The sequence below is a fragment of the Nothobranchius furzeri genome, chromosome 1 (genome assembly GCF_043380555.1).
Source record: "Nothobranchius furzeri strain GRZ-AD chromosome 1, NfurGRZ-RIMD1, whole genome shotgun sequence".
Lineage (NCBI taxonomy): Eukaryota > Metazoa > Chordata > Actinopteri > Cyprinodontiformes > Nothobranchiidae > Nothobranchius > Nothobranchius furzeri.
This window is the reverse complement of record NC_091741.1, coordinates 83,690,932-83,709,296: the sequence shown is the minus strand read 5'-3', so window position 1 is coordinate 83,709,296 and position 18,365 is coordinate 83,690,932. Positions and strand designations below refer to the sequence as shown.

Genomic DNA, 18,365 nt, shown 5'->3' with positions numbered 1-18,365 from the left:
TGCCATTGATGACTAAAGTCGTCAATTGCATTTTTTGACGGGGCGGGTGTGGGAATGATCCCCCGCACCAAGAGAATTAACACCACATCTCTAAAGCTGGTCTTCATCCGCGTACGTCACACATCACGTGTCAGGAAGCAGAAAATGTATGAATTAGGAGATCGTTTTGGGACACTGCTGTGAAAAAAGTGAGGCTCACAATTGGACAACAGATTATGAAAGAATGTATAACGCTAGACACACGCTGATTCTTCCCAACGTAAGAAGTGAGTCTTCTCTTTGTTTTTGTAGTTTTGGCGTTTACAGCATCGTGGAGCACAATGTTCTGTGGCTCATCAAAAAACAGTCAAAATGCTGGCAGTCAGGAAACGGCTGGCAGTGAATGAGTTAATGGGCCGAATTCCACGGTCAGTATCCAGACATTTCTCACCTTATTTTCAGCCAAAATGTCACTAATAACATCAGTTGATGCACAAAATTTCTGAAGCTGATTTAATTTCTGAACTCTGAATTCAACTAACTGTTATATCTTGACTTTGTCCAGTGTTAAAGCCTGACACCTAAATAAAGTTAATTTAGAGTATTATGCAAATGTTATTACTGAAGGTAAAAATACATTCACTGGGCTGCCCAAGGATGTGCCTGACTTTAAATCTGCTTTACTAAGGACAAATGTCAGCCAATGCCAATGTATAATAAAACCGTAAACATTGACCCAATATATCTGTCTATCTTTACTATTTAGGGCCTTTTTTAAATCATGCTCATGAAAAGGTTATTGTTTAATTCAGTTTCAAATGATGTTAATAGATATGAAAATGCACATGGTAAGGAGAAGCTAGTTAAAGATGCTCCATGTGATGAAATCGGTGTTTGGACAACACAGCTAAGCTCCCTGCCCTCAGCTTTGTAAGCAGGCTGAAGGGATTGGTCAGACCCAAGTCACAGTTTCCATCCACAAACATGTCTCCTTTCTCCCTGACTGTGTGTGTGTGTGTGTGCATGTGCACAAGAGCAAAAGAGCAAACAGAGGTTATTTGTCTTTCATCTGTGCACACTGTCCTGCACGTCACCTGCAGAAGGTCACAGCACAAATATGTGTTTTGAATGTAGATGAATGATGTTAAATTCTGTTTTAGATCATATGTAATGTGATTCACCAAGCATGACTGATTGTCAGGGTCAGCGAGGGTTTCTACAGGCTTGTGAGTTTATTAAATCCAATGCAGATCACGCCACAGGGGAGCGTTCTTTTGATCAAATACCACAGAGATCTACACTTTGATTTAAAGTGTAGAGTAGGCTGCAGTGCAGGGAAAACTGTCTGCAAAGCTCATTAGTCTGACTCTGCTTTCATTAAACATTTTGCACTTTCGTCACTAACCCTGCCATGTTTTACATTCTTCTGATACACAAAATCAGCCATTTCAGTTAAAGCGATGTGCTTCAACATCATTTTCCATCTGTTATGTCGAGACTAACCTCTCCCCCTGAACGTCGTCTGCAGACGGGTTGAAAAGTCATTCTGATTGACAGTAACTGTATCCTGGACCTGTGCATGCACAGTTGCGTTACTGCTGCTGCTCTCGTGGCCCGGCTTAGTTCAGCTCCTCTCTGTTACACATCAAATATTTAGCAGGTATCAGTGGAGCTTATTGCTCCCTCCCTGATACGCAGCGTTAATGCAGTCAAGCTCATGGAATATAACACCTTGTTTGCTCTTCTTCTCTTTCCTTTGCCCTTTTTTCTGTAATTTTTTTTAATCTTTGCTCTGATTCATTCTGTATGAGGAAGTGATGCAGTTCGAGAAAATCGCTACCCTCCAATCTGCGGCATAACAAGCTGAAAGGAAGATATTTGAAATGATTCACATAAAGGTGTTATTTATGAACAAGTGAAAAGCTTTCCTTCATAGGGTTTAAAAGTAATTCAAGTTGAGTGTGTGTTAACAGGGACAACATGATACAACATGATGTGTGTCTGACCTCTGCACATCTGATTGAATGATGTGTGCTGTGACAGTTTTCACGTGGAAGCTCAACTGTTCTTTCTGCTCTCAGAAGCGGAATTTCTCCATTCAAACTGGAACATTAACTAAATGAAGCCCTGCAGACGTCCTAATGCTGCTCCAGGATCGATTAAGACGCATCCCAGTGAATCAGCTACTTTTTAGAGGATAGCATCGTTCATTTTTTATGTTGGATGCAGCTCTCTTTTCATTTGCCTGGAACCCATGTACTGACCAATAATAATGTTCAATCTTCAAACATAATAACATAACATACTGTAGCTATGATAACATAACCACACATATGTGTGTGTATACACACACACACACACACACACACACACACACACACACACACACACACACACGTAACAGCTGGATAGCTCAACTATATAAGCACCAGACTTATAAGCAGGGGGACCCGGGATCAAAACTGGGTTGGAGCAGAAAAAAACCAAAACATCCAGCGTGGCTACTAGAACAAGACAGAATGAGTGAGATGCGAGAACCTGGCTCTGTTGGAATCCTACTACTCCAGTAACCCTAGTCAGAGGGGTTACATGCAGAGGATGCAGGAAAAACAGTTGCTTCAAAATACACACAACAATACTAACAACTGTATGTGATTATCTGCTCGAAAAACAAATGGTAATTCAACCAAACTTTATGTTGTTCATTTGACTCTTGAACACAGATTAGTTTAACACCAATGTATTAGCAAAACAAGCCTTAAATAATTAGAAAAGTATAAATCTTTCCATTTTACTTTGGAACAATTTTTACTTAGATTTGAATAAAAAACACCTACAAATAATAGAATAAATGGTGAGCTAAAACAGGAAAATAGGAACACATTTACCTGAACAAACAGATCTTCACACCAAGAAAAGCTCCTACATAAACTTTAATTGTCAGATAGATATTTCAGATACTTTGTCATTTTTCTTAGAAAACATTGTGTACAGGGTCTTCGTCTTCAACTTATCACACCACATGATAGCATAAACGCACTTCAAAGACCTGTTTAGTGAAGTTTCAGACTCATGATTATTTAACATGTGAATGGGTGAATGACTGATTGTGTTGTAAAGCACCTTGGGGAGTTCCAGGACTCTAGAAGGCGCTATATCAAATACATGCCATTTACCATTCAAATCATGTTTTTTAGGGTGCAGATTGATTTCCCGTCCCCCCTTTTCCATCTATAATTACTCAAAATTGTATTGAACTTTTCTTCCATTCTGCCAAGTCTCTCAGTCCCGATTGCAGAAAACAGAACAAAACAAAACTAGCATTTGATCTACTGCTGCCATTGATGTGGTATTAAACTGAGACGATTCATTAAGTACAACAAGAATTTTACAGTGAAATAATCACAAAACAATCTATTGTTTCAGTCATGTTTGGAAGAAGGTTACGTTGAAACAGATTTCCTTCTCAGTTGGATGGGGGTCTTCAGGGTTGCCCAGTCTGCGCCACTAAGCACAGCTGCATTGGCATTTGTTTTTGGACACTGGCCGGCAAAATGCAGCAGCATTTTGGACAGAATGTTCACGAGTAAATGGAGCAGCCAAGAAGATATTTCTTGTAATCCTAAGAAGCTACTGTATTTTTTTTTTGTTTTACTCTAATATCGGGTAAAGAAGGTTTGAGGCTAATGATGAGCTAACAATGCTATTAATTAATTAGAAGCAAAAAGTGGGCTCTAAAAATATCTCAAGCTACATTTTTGATTACCAACAACTAAATATTAGAGTGAAATGTATTCATCTACACATAAGCTTACTGTGCATGACTCGTCTTTCGTCATCTAAACTCTTCTGGTGCTGATCCGTAACTGGCCACAGCCATGAAACTCACGGATGGCATGGGGAGAGCCACTTGTCTGCTTTGAAACATGGACCGTAGTAACCAAATTTGACCACAGGAGGCCGTTCTTACTTCATGCACCTTTAATGTAATGATGAACTTGCTGCAGACACCTGTTAACGCTTCCTTCCACCGGCTGTGAAAGCGGTTGGGTAACATCTTTTCTGTTCTGTTTTCATCGGCTATAGGGTTCTAACAGAAAATTACGTATGTTTACCTTCATGTGACTTTTATTTTGAAAGCTTCTGGATGTTTTACACTGGTTTTGTGTTTGACTTCCTGTCAGGGGCAAACTAAACTGCAGAGTTTGACATGTTTTGGAAGCATAGCACCTAAATAATAGACTCGAAACATTATGATAGCGTGCCCTCGCTTCTGGGGAACGACGTAAATGTTACACTTTGCTGCCAGTGGAAAGGAGTGGCGGCTAATTGCATTGTATGTTTTGCGGCCATTTTGCGATGCTTTCATGTATTGACAATAATTTATATTTCATGACATTTAATTCTGCCTCTCAGTTAATTTATAGACTTCAGATTCTAAAAGCCTTTTATAGAATATATATATATATATATATATATATATATATATATATATATATATATATATATTCTTCATGAATATTTGAAAAACATTTAAAAATGAAATGTCACACAAAAAATTGCGCTTTACTTCAATTAAATTCAATTCAAATATACTTTATTAATCCCAGAGGGAAATTGTTTAATTTCACAGCTCATGTTGATAGATATGTATATGTGTGCTTGTTTTTATCTTTTTTTAAAAGAGTTGTGTTGTTTCTCAGAGGTGACTGTCCCTGTGAGCTTGAAGGAGGTGGGAGGTTATATAGAGAAGCAGGTGGCATACCTGTCAGGTAAGCTCTTCCTTTCCGTATCAAATTTCTATTAAGTCTTTTGAAGAACAAAGATTCATTTTGTATATTTATTTCCTAGGAGGACGTGGGGAACACTCGAGTGTCATCATCACCCTTCCAGAATGCTCAGCGTTCAGTGATATTCCAGAGGAAGCTTTAGTCAAAGTCTTTACGTACCTCACGCTCATCCCTCGGTGTGTCTTCCATCATTAGCTAGCCCTCCTGTGTGACTGCCTCTTGTTCTGCACTGCACCAAAATCTTGTAATGTGAGCCCAGCTGGTGTGATTTTCTCTGATTCTCTGCTTGGATGCCAAAACCTTCTTTCAGCCCAAATATAGAAATTCATAAGGAAGCTGTTTAAAAAGCCTATCTTGAAAATAATTAGATTCATAAAGATCTTAAACTCTTATGAACAGCACAGACACATGTAATTGATTTATGTGTTAGTGCTTGAAGCAAATAAAAAATGCATTTTTTGTTCGCAGAACGAGGCAACCTGGAGTGAAGTTTATCATCATTTTAGACCGCAGGCTGGATACATGGGCCTCCATCAAAACAGCACTTGCAAGAATAGCAGTAAGTTTTATATTTACTCCTTAGATCCTTTAGCCGAAGAAAAGAACAAATAAAAAGAATGGAGGGTGATATTGATTTTGCTTTAATGTGTTTGTGTGATATCTGTTAGTGGAACACCAAATAAATCGTAGGGTAAATTAAAGCAAGAGCACCTGGCTGCAGACCTCCACTGTCAGGCTGCTTCCGGTGGAGGCTCCACTGTCAGGATGGTCAGGATGGGAAATGCTCGGGATACATAACAAAATAAAACGGCAAACATACTTACGCTTGTAATTGATAGGTTTCAATATAAAATGTTACATAAAATCTATGAATTATTTCTCTATAGTGCATATATAGTTGTCATTTAACATACTTACGGTTGTAATTATTCAAAATGAATTAACGAATGGCCGGGATAGGTTTCAACATAAAACGCTAACATACGCTAACATCGACATATTTCTAAATAAAATCCCGAATGCTGTTTCGGTTGAAGCGCTCTCCTCAGAAACACATTTATTTTTTAATATTACGTAAAATCTATCAATTATTTCTCTATAGTTCATATATAGTTGTCATTTATTTAGTAAACCTAAGTTTTGTTTGTCATTTTTTTATGTGTTTTCCTTTACTGTTGCACAACGTGGTCATTATGATATATTATGTCATAATCTAAGATGTAATAATAAAAAAATAAATGTTTCTGAGGAGAGCGATTCAACCGAAGCAGCATTTGGGATTTTATTTAGAAATATGACGACTGGAAGTACGTTAGCGTTTTATGTTGAAACCTACCCGGAAAATTCATTAATTCGATTAGAAAAATTACAACCGTAAGTATGTTAAATGTCAACTACCAATGAACTATAGAGAAATACTTGATAGATTTTACGTAATATTTTATATTGAAACCTATCAATTACAAGCGTAAGTGCGTTTGCCGTTTTTCATAAGTACGTTTGCCGTTTTATTTTGTAATGTATCCCGTGCATTTCCCGTCCTGACTGTCTTGACAGTGGAGCCTCCACCGGAAGCAGCCTGGCAGTGGAGGTCTGCAGCCAGTGCCTCTCAATTAAAGGGAGACTTAACAATTTCGGTTGGCCTTTAGCACCCCCTAGTGTCCGTTTGGAAGAACCGAAAGCAAAATATATCTTCTCACTGTGCTTTCATCTTTTTAACGCCTTAATCTAAAAGCTGAAATGTCTCCCCAGCCTTCTTTAGTATCTACAGGAGTGCTTCATCACTAAATAAACAAATCGGCTGCACTCATGATCTAAAACATGCTGGAACCAGACTGCAGCACCATTTTCCCCCCAAATCCAACAGACTGGACCGGCACTCTGAAGTTGTAAAAGCTGTATTCTGGCTGCAGGGGGTGATAGGGGCTGGGTGGTTTTCATCAACCCTGAAAAGGTCATTTGAGCACATAGTGGCTCATGAAAATCATTAAAAAATATGAAAAAGGTGCATAGTAACACTTTAAAACTGAACTCAGGCAGTAATCATTGGATGTTCATGGACAACTGGGTAATTTTGGGAGTCAACACAAACCAAAAAGTCTGCAACAGATAATCAACATTAACAAACACAATAATAGCTTCAATACTGTCATTAAAAGACCTTGAGTTAAATTTGTTTTTGTTAGTGTCTTCAAGTCGTTCACATTACACTCTGAAGATGGTCATTGTGGCTCGGGTTAGGAGGAGTTTGCGCTGTAAACAGTGATTTGCTGGTTGAAACCCAGGCTCTGTCTTGGTCTGTCACTTACTTTGTTGTGTACTTGGGGAAGAATGTTTGGATGGACCTCACCACTGTCAGTGTGCCCCAGGGCAGCTGTAGCTACAATGTAGCTCATCACAATTGATGTGCAAGAGGATGAATGATTCCCTGTAGTGTAAAGCACTTTAGAGTTCTCTAAGGCACTATACAACTAAAATTATCCATGAAAACCTATTTAATCCCATAAAAGCCTGCTTGAAATGGAGTTATGATCTTTTTATGACCTGCAGCGTACTTGCACCTATAGAGAGGAGCTGTCCCTCGTGCTGAAAACACGTCAATTTCAACCTGTTTTTGACTCTTCTCCGGCTTCGAGTGACGCATTGTAGAAAGGTCCCCTTGAAAACGTGTCTCTCGTCATGTTGATGGAAACGAATGAGTTAGCAAAACCTGTGTGATGACGCTGGAAGCTCCGGTGAGGGAAGGATGAAGAGGATGAAGAAGAGGAGGAGGGCTGCAGTGAGGCTGCCTGCCGCCTTCCGTCGGAGCCGCAGCCGGCGGCAGCAGCGGCGCTGCGGCTCTTTCCGGGCGCTCGGAGGGAGCTTTAACTTATCAATCAGGCGGGATTGGGAACAATGACTTCTGATACCATGAACGATTACTCGTACCGCCGACGAATGCCGCACACCCAGAGGAACCTGGTAACGAGAGCTGGACTCATTTATTCATCCTTTAAAGAGTTTATGGGGAAGTTTGGAGACGGGCTGAATGCGGCAGCGGCGCAGGGCGCCTCTGCTGCGGTGGCACTGCGGCGCTGGGAGCGTTTCTGCTTAGTCATGCTGTGTGCGTGAGCGAGTGAGTGAGTTAGTGTGTTTAGGAGCGCGTGTCCCAAAGGAAACCCGCCAGACTGCTGACATTTTAGATTGATGTTTATCTCGGAAACAAGAAGGTCGAGCCAATACGAGATTAATGGTGGAGCTGAAGGCTTTCAGCAGTAAAGCTATTTCAACAGTAATTATGCGTGATCCTTAAGTAATTTATATAAAATGCATCTTTACTTGTGTTGTCCCTCATGCAGCCGCTGTCATTATTTTAAATGTCTGGCTTTGTTTTATGCATGTTTTCCAGTTTGGATCCCACTGATTTATGAAGTACTGTATAAATAATACAAGGATGAGTTATAGAGTTAGGCATCAGTGGTGATATACAGCAGTCATCACTTCCTCTCATGCATAATAGACTGTTACACAGCTGTTCTGCAAGGTAATGACTTGAAAGTGCCTTAAAGATGAGTAAATAGTGGTTGAACCATCCGTTGATGTGATAGTAAATCTTAAAGTATCATCTGAACCTCTTTATTTCTTATTTTTAAACAAACAAGGGTTATTAATTACCCCTCATGTGTTAAAACCTAACTATGCATGTATGTTTTCCCAAAATCTCTAGGAGAGTGTGTGAGTGTTAAAGTCTAATTGTCACACTGGCGTGTGAAATTTGTCGTCTGCATTTGACCCACCCTCTGGGGTTGTGGTTAGCTGCAGACACGGCAGCACTTGGTTGGGAACCATGTGGAGGTTTAAACTCTCAGTCGAACCCCTTAATGCTGAGTGTTAAGCGGGGAGGCATTGGGTTCCATTTTTAAAGTCTCTGGTACGGACGGAATCGTTTTCGGTGGATTTGATCTCATGATCTCACTGTTTCAGGGTGGACACTCATACCACCAGGCCACTGAGCTGGCTAAGAATATATATTTTTTCCTCCTTCACCCAGGCCTCCTTTCCTGGAAACCTCCACCTGGTTCTGGTGCTTCGACCCACCAGCTTCTTCCACCGTACCGTTACAGATATCGGCTTCCGCTTCAGCCAGGATGACTTCATGCTAAAGATGCCCGTAAGGCAGCTCCTCACCGGTTAACAAATATGTCTCACTTCACAACAAGGTATACCACACTCCTGCTGCTAAACCAGGGGCTCCTTCAGTCCAATAATGTGTGGTAAATGTAACAAACACAGATTTCAGTTTTAACATTCCAAACCACCTTCAGCACCGTTCTAATCGAGAAGTCAAATGTACAGTGAAGTTGATGTTTTTTGTGAGGCCTGAGGTGGTGTCTCCATGTTCAGGTGGTGATGCTGAGCTCTGTCACAGACCTGCTGCGCTACATTGATGAGAATCAGCTGACGTCTGAGTTTGGAGGCACTTTGGACTACTGCCACAGCGACTGGATCGTTTTACGAACAGTAAACAGATTCCTTTGTACTTTGTTTTTGTGGTAAAGTTGCTAACAATTCATCCTCAATTGTCTCGGTGCATGTATATACCTGTGTTCACAGTATATGTTCTGCCCTGATTTTAATTCCATTGCAGGCGATTGAAAGTTTTGCTGTAACGGTGAAAGACATCGCTCAGATGCTGCAGGGGTTTGGGACTGAGGTGGCAGAGACGGAGCTGCCAGATGAGGGGAAAGCCATCGAACATCTCCTTGAGATTCACACGGAAAAGTACAGAAAACTCAAGGTAAAGCTTCATGCAAGGTGCATTACCATACACTATTGGGCAGATGTCGTTTTCTGTTGTAAAAACATTCTTTGTATGACAGGACGCCATCAGATCCGTTTCAAAAGAGGGTCGTCATCTTCTCGCCAACCTGGAAACTACCGGGAAGGTGGATGACTCCCAGTGGGATGTGAAGCTGGACTGGGAGACAGTGCAGAGGTAAAAAGAAATCCCCTATATTCCTACATTTATTGAAAATATTTACGTCTAGTGCTATTAACTGAAAGTTTTACAGTGGAGATGATGATTTCTTATAGAGAGTGTTGACCTTTTAGGCTCCTTGCTCAGCTCAGAGACATGGAATCAGCCTTCGATGGTTTCTTTGAGAAACACCATCTGAAACTCCATCAGCACCTTCAGCTGCTCAGATATGAGCAAAGCTTTCAAGAGGTAAAACACCAGCTTTCATGCACTGTAGATTTAATAGGAATTTGCTGCAGTTTTATACTCAGATTTGATCATTTAGAGCTCTTCAAGAGATTTCTTACGTATTTCAAAATTCATGTTTATAAAACCACGAAAAATAAACAATATAAAAGCTCAAATATTAGTTATTTTCTTGAAATAGTTGCATCCTTTGTTTTCAAATTAGAGACATTGTGACAAAAACAGTGATATTGTTAAAATATGTTGGTAAATCTCTGCGGTCTAAAGGAATTAGCAGCAAAAAAATTGAACAAAGTCCAAAATCTAGTTGAGCTGATATAATGTTGGTTCATGTGGTGTGTTTCTTTGGTTTAGATGGATTTATGTTTGGAGCATCTCATGGGTCAGGAAAAGGAATTGTCCTTAAATGTGAACACGCTGGCTCAAGCTGAGGTGGCTCTCAAAAAGCTCGACTGTCTGGAGTCTAACTCACAGGTTTGATTCTTACACTGTCAAAGTCTGATCTTAAAGATGGAGACTTCTGTGCAGTCTTCAGTAATTTTTTTAGATTTTGTTTACCAGTTTGTGTTTCCTCATTGGATCAATCAGGAAGTGATGTCTCGAGCCCAGATCATCATCCTCCATGGACACCAGCTGTCCGCAGGTCACCACTACGCCTTGGCTCTCATCATGCAGCGCTGCAATGAGCTTCGTCATCGCTGTGATTCTCTCTCTGCTGCTTTAAAGACCAAACACTCGTTCCTGATGCAAACACACCAGCTGCTGCTCTGTCTTGGGCAGGTATTCAGCAATATGCAGTCATTGGTCTTAACTAGTAGTATGAAGTGTCTGTGGGAAACCTGTGTGTGGCCTCTCTCTCTCTCTTCAGGCCCAAACATGGTGTGATGATGGCGCATACATGTTAGCCAATCAGCTTGTAGATAAGTCTCAGTCTAAGGAAGGAGCCCAGGTGGCTTTGAGGGAAATTGAGAAGTTCCTGGAGGTGGCGCCGTCCATGCTGAGCTCAAGTCTTGAGGTTCTGTCCATGGAGTACGAGGCGGTCATCACGCCTCAGCTGCAGGTCACTCCACTGCTACGGCCCTTTGGATACAACAGAAACCAACCTCATGATGAAACTGAAGGCTACAGCAAACGTGTTTATCTTATTATTTTTCACTTTCTTCCTGCTTTTAACATCTCTGTTAGGCTCAGATTGGGAGGATGTTTGAGAAGCATGCAGCCGTGCAGCAGATGATCCAGAACCGACAAGCTTGTCTAAGGAAGCTGGCTGATAAACATGTGAGACCAGTCCAGCTGGTGACCCCCAGACCTGACAACACACCACGCTCCAAGTCGCCACTTTTCTCCCCAAAACACAGTACGACACACACACACGCACGCACGCACGCACGCACGCACGCACACACACACACACACACACACACACACACACACACTGGCGAGGGTTGTGTTTCATAGTTAAAAAGAACAAATCTAAGTTAGTCACACGCTCATAGAGGCACTAAAACATGCACTAACAAATGGTTGGCCTGAACATCAGTAGTTAAACTGTTTAAATTGATGATGTTTATACTAACAAACTCTTCTTTTATATTCATCACGCAGAGCATGGGCCAGATGCTCCTCTAAAATAAATTTCAATTATTATTGTTATTTTAATATATTCATACTTGATGTAATAACTTGCCTTCCAAATTTCTATTTTCTTTTAGCATTTATCAGTGTTCATGTTCACATTTATTTTATTAACACAAGCCACTAGGGGGCAACCATGACATATTAGGCATCTTATTTGTGAAGCGGTTCCCCTCTCCATCACTTTGACTTTGCACTTCGATCATGCTCTTTGCCAAAAAGTGCTTAATCTTGAGTTATTTTCCTCCAAGGAAACTATGTAACTTTATTTCATTTATTCAGCTTATTTAATTAATTATAATCTCTTTAGCTGGTTCTGCCTACCAACCTGTTAAATATTCTTTATTGGTTTGCTTTCTGCCTGTGAGCACGGTTTAGTGGAGACACTCCAATTATGCTCTATTATAGTGGAAAGTGCAAAAACTGAGATTCTATTAAATAAAAAAAATGTTGAATGAGAGCTGAGGGCATAGCTCATTGGCTGTTTTTCAGTTTGTTTATTTTGATATAGATAAAAGTAGAAGATGCATTTTCTCCATTCCTGATTCAGTAATAATGGGGGTCTGGGCGTGGCCCGCGCACCCCCAGTTGACGTTCACTGACTTAACTTCTACAAATCCTTCTTTTCAAGGTCACATGCGACACCTTGTCTAACTTATTTTATTATGGCCCCAGTGTCACTCCTCCTCATGCATTTTCTTTAGTCACCATGTTACCTGTACAGCACTGGAGTTTGCTCTGATGGCCGTAGCCACTTAGCCATTTGCAGGGATCTTGTAGAAGCACAAACAGGAGCAGACAGAGCAATCAGTCAACTTGAAATACCTGCTGCTTTGTGTGGTGGTAGTTGAACTATCTGTGATTCAAAAGCATTAAATAACTTTTAAGTGTTCTCTATTAGATGCATTTTTATTAAGAGTGTAATGTTAATATCAGCTATGACTATTTAATTGAGTGTTTTTTTGACTCATTTGATCAGGTGCAATGTGTCATGCACAAATTTAAAACCTGACACATGCGCATAAGTAATAACTGTAACAAAACACATGATCACATTTCTGCTGAAACCTCTTCAGGCTCCTTCTGCTGCAGAGCAGGTAGCCGGTTGCTGTTCAGGTGTGAAATCTCCATCACAGCCAGTTTATGTTGTGTGTTTTCTTTTAGCGACGTGAGCTGTTACGCGGGTCTAGATCACCTCTATCAAATTATCAAAAAAGTCATTAAAAAACTATTTACTTTAGCTCATGAATGAATCATCCTCTCAAAACGACCACCTTGTGTGCTAATACGTGGCTGCTGATTTCACAGGTGATGGTATGAAGTTTACCTTTGACATTTCCCTTCCTGGAAAGAAATCATCACGAAAGAGTCCTAACACTAGAAAAGTAAGTAAAAACAAACATTTATTGTGTCGTCATATTCTCTGCTAACTTCTTGTTTGGTCCTGTAATTTGATAGAAGAATGTGAGCTGAACTTCTCTTGTATTCAGATCGAGGTGATCCACGACTACCAGGAGAGCCGGAGCTGTGTTTCCTACAGTCTGGATGGAGACGACAGCCCGGACCTCCTAAAGCGGTGAGGAGGGGTTGGAGGACGTGTCTGTCCACCTGTCTCTGCCCTCTGTGCTGCTTCTGTTGTCATTTCCTCTGTGATTATCTTTACTCTGCACTGACCTTGAACTCTGTTCGTCTGTTTACGTGTCACAGTCATGTGATGAGAGAGCTCATAGAGACTGAAAGAATCTATGTGGACGAGCTGCTGTCGGTGCTGCTGGTAGGAGAGTTTCTGATATTCCTGGTAAAAATGGAGAAATAGTAACTTTTAGGTCACAACTCAAATGCTTGCTGCTGGTGTAACTCTGTTGATACTTTAGTATTATTTTAGCAGAAAACACTTTGTTTGTTACAGGGTTACAGGGCGGAAATGGACAACCCGGTTCTGTCGGGGCTTCTACCTCCAATCCTTCGTAGTAAGAGAGATCTTCTCTTTGGAAACATGCCTGAGATCTATAATTTCCACAGCAGGTGTGTTATTTTAATCAGTCACAGTACAAAGAGACCCATCTGAACATACAGAAAGTCTTTTTGTTGTTCATTGTAGTTTTTCTTTAACTGCCCAAAGCTTGTGGCCATAGGTGAGAGTTGGAATGTAGATTGACCAGTAAATCAAGAACTTTGCCTTTTTGCTCAGCTCTCTCTTCACACGCACACACAGACGCGCATGTGTGCGCACACACGCACACACAGACACACATACACACACGCACGCACGCACGCACACACACACACACATACACACACGCACACACAGACACACATACACACACGCACGCACGCACGCACACACACACACACATACACACGCATGTGTGCGCACGCACAGACACACACACACGCACGCACACACACACACACACACACACACACACACACACACACACACACACACACACACGCACACGCACGCAGGCACACACACACATACACACACACACATACACACACACACACACACACACACACACACACACACACACACACACACACACACACACACACACACACGCACGCACGCAAGCCCTCTGGGAAAATTAAAATTTTCTTGATTGTCTTGTAACTGCAGAAAGAAACCAAAGTTTCCTAAACAGTTTTCTAAATCATTAGTGGCTGCTGCCATTTATTTCCACAGAAGCTGATGAAAGGGTTGCATTTAAAAAAATAAATTTAGTAGAAGTACAGAATAATTTAGTTGTAGAGTTAAAGGTGTGGAACACAGAAAAAAACATTTTTACTGGTTATTTCTGAAAATAACGAGTCTCTCTGAGCTTTTCATGCAGGCTGAACATGAAAATAGTCTCCTACACCTATCTCCTGCATTAGCTTCTGATAGAAAACAGACGATGAAACTCTAGGATTAGAAAATCCTGAAAGATCTGCATCACACTGTCACTTAACATTCATGGACTCACCCATTCTTACTCACGACGGGAAAGGCTGTTGTTGGTTTAGCATCCAGGAAACAGCAGAGGATGTCTTGGCTAGTAGAAACCAACCATTAGCATTAGCAACTCCACCACACAGCAGAACTCCTCCATTGTGTTCTTTGGGGAGAAAAACATCAACATTCCAGCGTAAACATAGTCAGTGGTTGAGTTGCGTTGTTAGCCAATCCCTGCTGAGATGTCCAAATATCAGGAAAAAAGACTCAAAGTCATTTATAAATATAACAAGCATCATGTTTTTATAGAGGGACTGCATTAAAGCCAGATGTTGTGCTAAGATTGGACAGAAGGTTCAGTATTTATTTATGTGTTTCCCTGATCATTCAGGGTTTTCCTTCAGGATCTGGAAGGATGTCTGGAGGCTCCTGAAACCGTCGGAGCGTGTTTTCTTGAGCGGGTGAGATGATCAGAGGTTTTATTTTATTGCTATATTCTAATTTTTACCATTCATGTTGTTGATTTCACGGATACTTCTGTTTCTCCAGAAGGAAAACTTCCAGATGTATGAGTGGTACTGTCAGAACAAACCCCGATCTGAAGCACTGTGGAGACAATTCTCAGACTGTGCCTTTTTTCATGTGAGTTGTGTCATTGTCGCAGTCTGCTTTTGATTCTTACACCATTTCAGCATCATGCACAAGGGCTTTAAATGATATGATCGCAGCTGAGTAAACATCGTGTGTACACCAGCTTAGACTTGAAGTGCTGTGATTTGTCGTTTTCTGAATGAAGGAGTGTCAAACAAAGCTGGAGCACAAGCTGGGCCTGGACTCCTATCTGCTGAAACCAGTCCAGCGTCTCACCAAATACCAGCTGCTGCTCAAGGTTTGAAAGTTTTCTTCCAGAAGTCCGTCCTCAAATTTGTAGTTTTAATAACGCAAAAAAAATCAAGTACTAAAAATGTGTCTATGTCTGTGTGTGCCTCTCCTTATTTTTGCCATCATCCACATTTACATAATTTCCAGGAGCTGCTAAAATACAGTCCAGATTGTGAGGGCACATCTGAACTGCAGGGGGCGCTGACAGCCATGCTGGACCTGCTCAAATCAGTCAACGACTCAATGCATCAGATATCCATCACAGGATATGAGGTGAAAAATAATTTAATCTTATATGATTTCAGATAAATGTGCTCTAAATATTTGTGTAGTATAAACTGGCGGTGTCATCACACACAGGGTGACATCTGTGCGCTAGGTCGGGTGCTGATGCAGGGCTCCTTCAGTGTGTGGATCAGCCATAAGAGAGGACCCACACGCATGAAGGAGCTGGCTCGCTTTAAGCCGATGCAGAGGCACTTCTTCCTGTACGAGAAAGCTCTGCTGCTGTGCAAACGTAGGGAGGAGCACGGAGAAGGTAACAACAAGACCCCCTCCTACAGCTTCAAGCACTGTCTCAAGGTCAGTCTGTGTTTGTTTTTATAAAATATTAAAGAAATTACTGGAGATTTTGGAAAACACACCCCTGCTATAAAAAGGTGGAATCTTTGCTCAGATCAATTTTGTTCAGGAGTTTAATTTTGGAGGGAAAAAAATTAAATCAGTAAACATGCTTTAAATAACAATGCTGTCATTTACATTTTTGTTTTTTTCTCTTTACAATTGTTGCCCCAAAAATTTACAGACCAAACTTACTCATTGACTTATTTAAATGTATTCAAATTTTGAAACAAATTCTCTCTCTTTGGTCATACAATATAAACAAATAACAGCAAGTTTGATCCCAGTGTATCCATGTTTTTCTTTTGCATATGATGAGCAGAACATCACATCTGCTGCTCTTGAATTATTATTGAGGATGCAGGAAGGAAACCACCATCTAGAGGGGGGCTTGAACACGAGAGCAAATATTTTTGGGTTAAGACGGGACTGATGAATTAGATGATGTAAATGTGGCGGTGTTGCTCTTCCTGAAGCTGTGTGTTTGTCTCTTGGCAGATGACTGCGGTGGGGATCACAGAGAACGTCAAGGGAGATGTGAAGAAGTTTGAGGTCTGGTACAGTGGCAGGGAAGAGGTTTATGTAGTTCAGGTAAGGTGTTTGAGGACAGTCGGTGGTGATATTTGGTTGATTTTTAGATTCGAATAGTTGACGAAAGATGATTTGCTCATTATTTCTGGAATAATCTATGAAAATCTCTTACAGCAAATTAAATGTATTTAATGAAATACTACAAAAAATCTGAACTTTAAATGAAAATTTAATGAGCTTTCCACTTCTTCCTCCAGCTGGTAAAAAAAATAAATAAATAAAAATAAATAAATTTGTCAGCCAGAACCGGCCCGCCAGCCATAAAAGTTAACCCAGCAAATTATTTTGTATTTTCACTATTTTTTGACTTTTGTTTTCTTATTTATTGACTTTCTTTGATTAATAATAGGCTCTTTGGAAATGCTTTCTGAAAAAGTTAAGAAATAGTCAAAAAATGGATTAGGTTAATAAATAAGATGTATTACCGTAATAAATAAGATAGATGGGTAAAGGATTGATCTTGTGAAGGAGATTTTCAACATTCATAAAACCAAATAAACAGTGTATAGAAGAAGGTAGCAGCAGCAGCAATGGAACAGCAGTTTCAAATAATTTTATTGACATAAAAACAATTAACAGACTGAATAATGTACAAATACAGGTTTTCTTTGCAACAGCTACAGATGAAAGGTGATCCCACGTTGTCTCGATTTGTCACAGCGGCGATTCGAGCACCCGTAGGCTGCACAGTCAGGCATGTTGATCCTCAAGCTTCACAATTAATAGAGGTTTATTTCTGCAAACACAAATCCAGAAATGTCCTGTTTTAATATATCTCAGTATAAGTTTTGTGTAACAAACCAAAACGCTTTAAAATCACAGGCAATTTAGCATTCAATCATTTAATAAAACGAGCGACTCCCCCTGAGGTAACTTTGTTTTGCTAAGCAGTGCACCCACTTACTGTAGCCTCATCATCTCTAAGCCAAGTTAGACAGCTAATAAATACAAAAACATTCACAAACAGACATTTACACAACAATTGGGCTGTCGTAAAATCGTTATTGGTTTTGTAAAACCACATAAAATATCGATTGTGGTCTCAACCTGAATAACATGCAAATAGTTATGGTTCACAATTTTCAATTTCAAGTGCAACAGCGTTAATTTCAACATATGCAAGTATATTGTCTCAAGCTCATGTATTCTAAGCTTTGTAATAAGGCAAACCGCTTGTAAATCCATTAATATTTCATCGAGTTAAGAGTGTTTTTGTTTAAGCTGATCGCTCACCTTCCAGCTGCTACCATTGTGAGCGGAGGGCCTGCTGTCTGAGATAAGATGGCCGCAGTTTAGATACGCCCTCGACTCCCGCTTTCTCCATCAAGTGTTTATGTACATATCTACGGAAACCTCCCACTAGTGCACCTACCCAAACCACGAAATTCTTAAATGCAGTTTCTGGTCAGCAGAGGGCTACAGAGTGCTGTCCAATGTGAAGTCGCTCAATGTTGTGGCTCACAAATAATCTAAAGCAGTTTGATAGCGATGGTTGAAAGTGTTAAAAACTCTTTGGTGTTGCTTTTAAAAGTCTATAAATATGATGAGTATTCTGAAGAAACAAAGTTTTGTTATCCACACAGAGTTGTGCTCTTTTCTAGGCTCCTACGGTGGAGGTGAAGATGGCCTGGCTCAACGAGCTCAGACGGATACTAACCAACCAGCAGAAGCTGCTGAGAGGTCTGTGATAAACTTTAGTTTTTATTGGCAAACACTTTAATGTTTC

The 18,365-nt window shown here is 40.5% G+C and overlaps 1 protein-coding gene across 6 annotated transcripts in view; it reads left to right on the top strand.

The window, feature by feature from the left end:
* mcf2a (MCF.2 cell line derived transforming sequence a) overlaps positions 1–18,365 on the top strand; it is a 34,618-nt gene that overhangs the window by 3,062 nt on the left and 13,191 nt on the right. For 4 of the 6 annotated variants that reach the window (XR_008562876.2, XR_011520464.1, XM_054739222.2 and 1 more), the window contains exons 2-24: positions 4,683–4,751; positions 4,831–4,945; positions 5,238–5,328; positions 8,800–8,919; positions 9,153–9,269; positions 9,397–9,546; positions 9,629–9,744; positions 9,861–9,975; positions 10,327–10,446; positions 10,561–10,752; positions 10,841–11,032; positions 11,158–11,329; positions 12,916–12,992; positions 13,098–13,183; positions 13,315–13,405; positions 13,517–13,632; positions 14,937–15,006; positions 15,095–15,187; positions 15,342–15,434; positions 15,575–15,700; positions 15,788–16,009; positions 16,547–16,639; positions 18,241–18,319. Coding sequence is in view for 4 of the 6 variants with exons in the window: in XM_054739222.2 (XP_054595197.1) it covers positions 4,683–4,751; positions 4,831–4,945; positions 5,238–5,328; positions 8,800–8,919; positions 9,153–9,269; positions 9,397–9,546; positions 9,629–9,744; positions 9,861–9,975; positions 10,327–10,446; positions 10,561–10,752; positions 10,841–11,032; positions 11,158–11,329; positions 12,916–12,992; positions 13,098–13,183; positions 13,315–13,405; positions 13,517–13,632; positions 14,937–15,006; positions 15,095–15,187; positions 15,342–15,434; positions 15,575–15,700; positions 15,788–16,009; positions 16,547–16,639; positions 18,241–18,319 (2,715 nt within the window). In the remaining 2 variants the exon portion in view is untranslated. Of the gene's footprint in view, positions 1–4,682; positions 4,752–4,830; positions 4,946–5,237; positions 5,329–6,437; positions 7,731–8,799; positions 8,920–9,152; positions 9,270–9,396; positions 9,547–9,628; positions 9,745–9,860; positions 9,976–10,326; positions 10,447–10,560; positions 10,753–10,840; positions 11,033–11,157; positions 11,330–12,915; positions 12,993–13,097; positions 13,184–13,314; positions 13,406–13,516; positions 13,633–14,936; positions 15,007–15,094; positions 15,188–15,341; positions 15,435–15,574; positions 15,701–15,787; positions 16,010–16,546; positions 16,640–18,240; positions 18,320–18,365 lie in introns of those variants that run through there. The other 2 variants (XM_015949097.3, XM_054739223.2) reach the window with 2 other exon arrangements.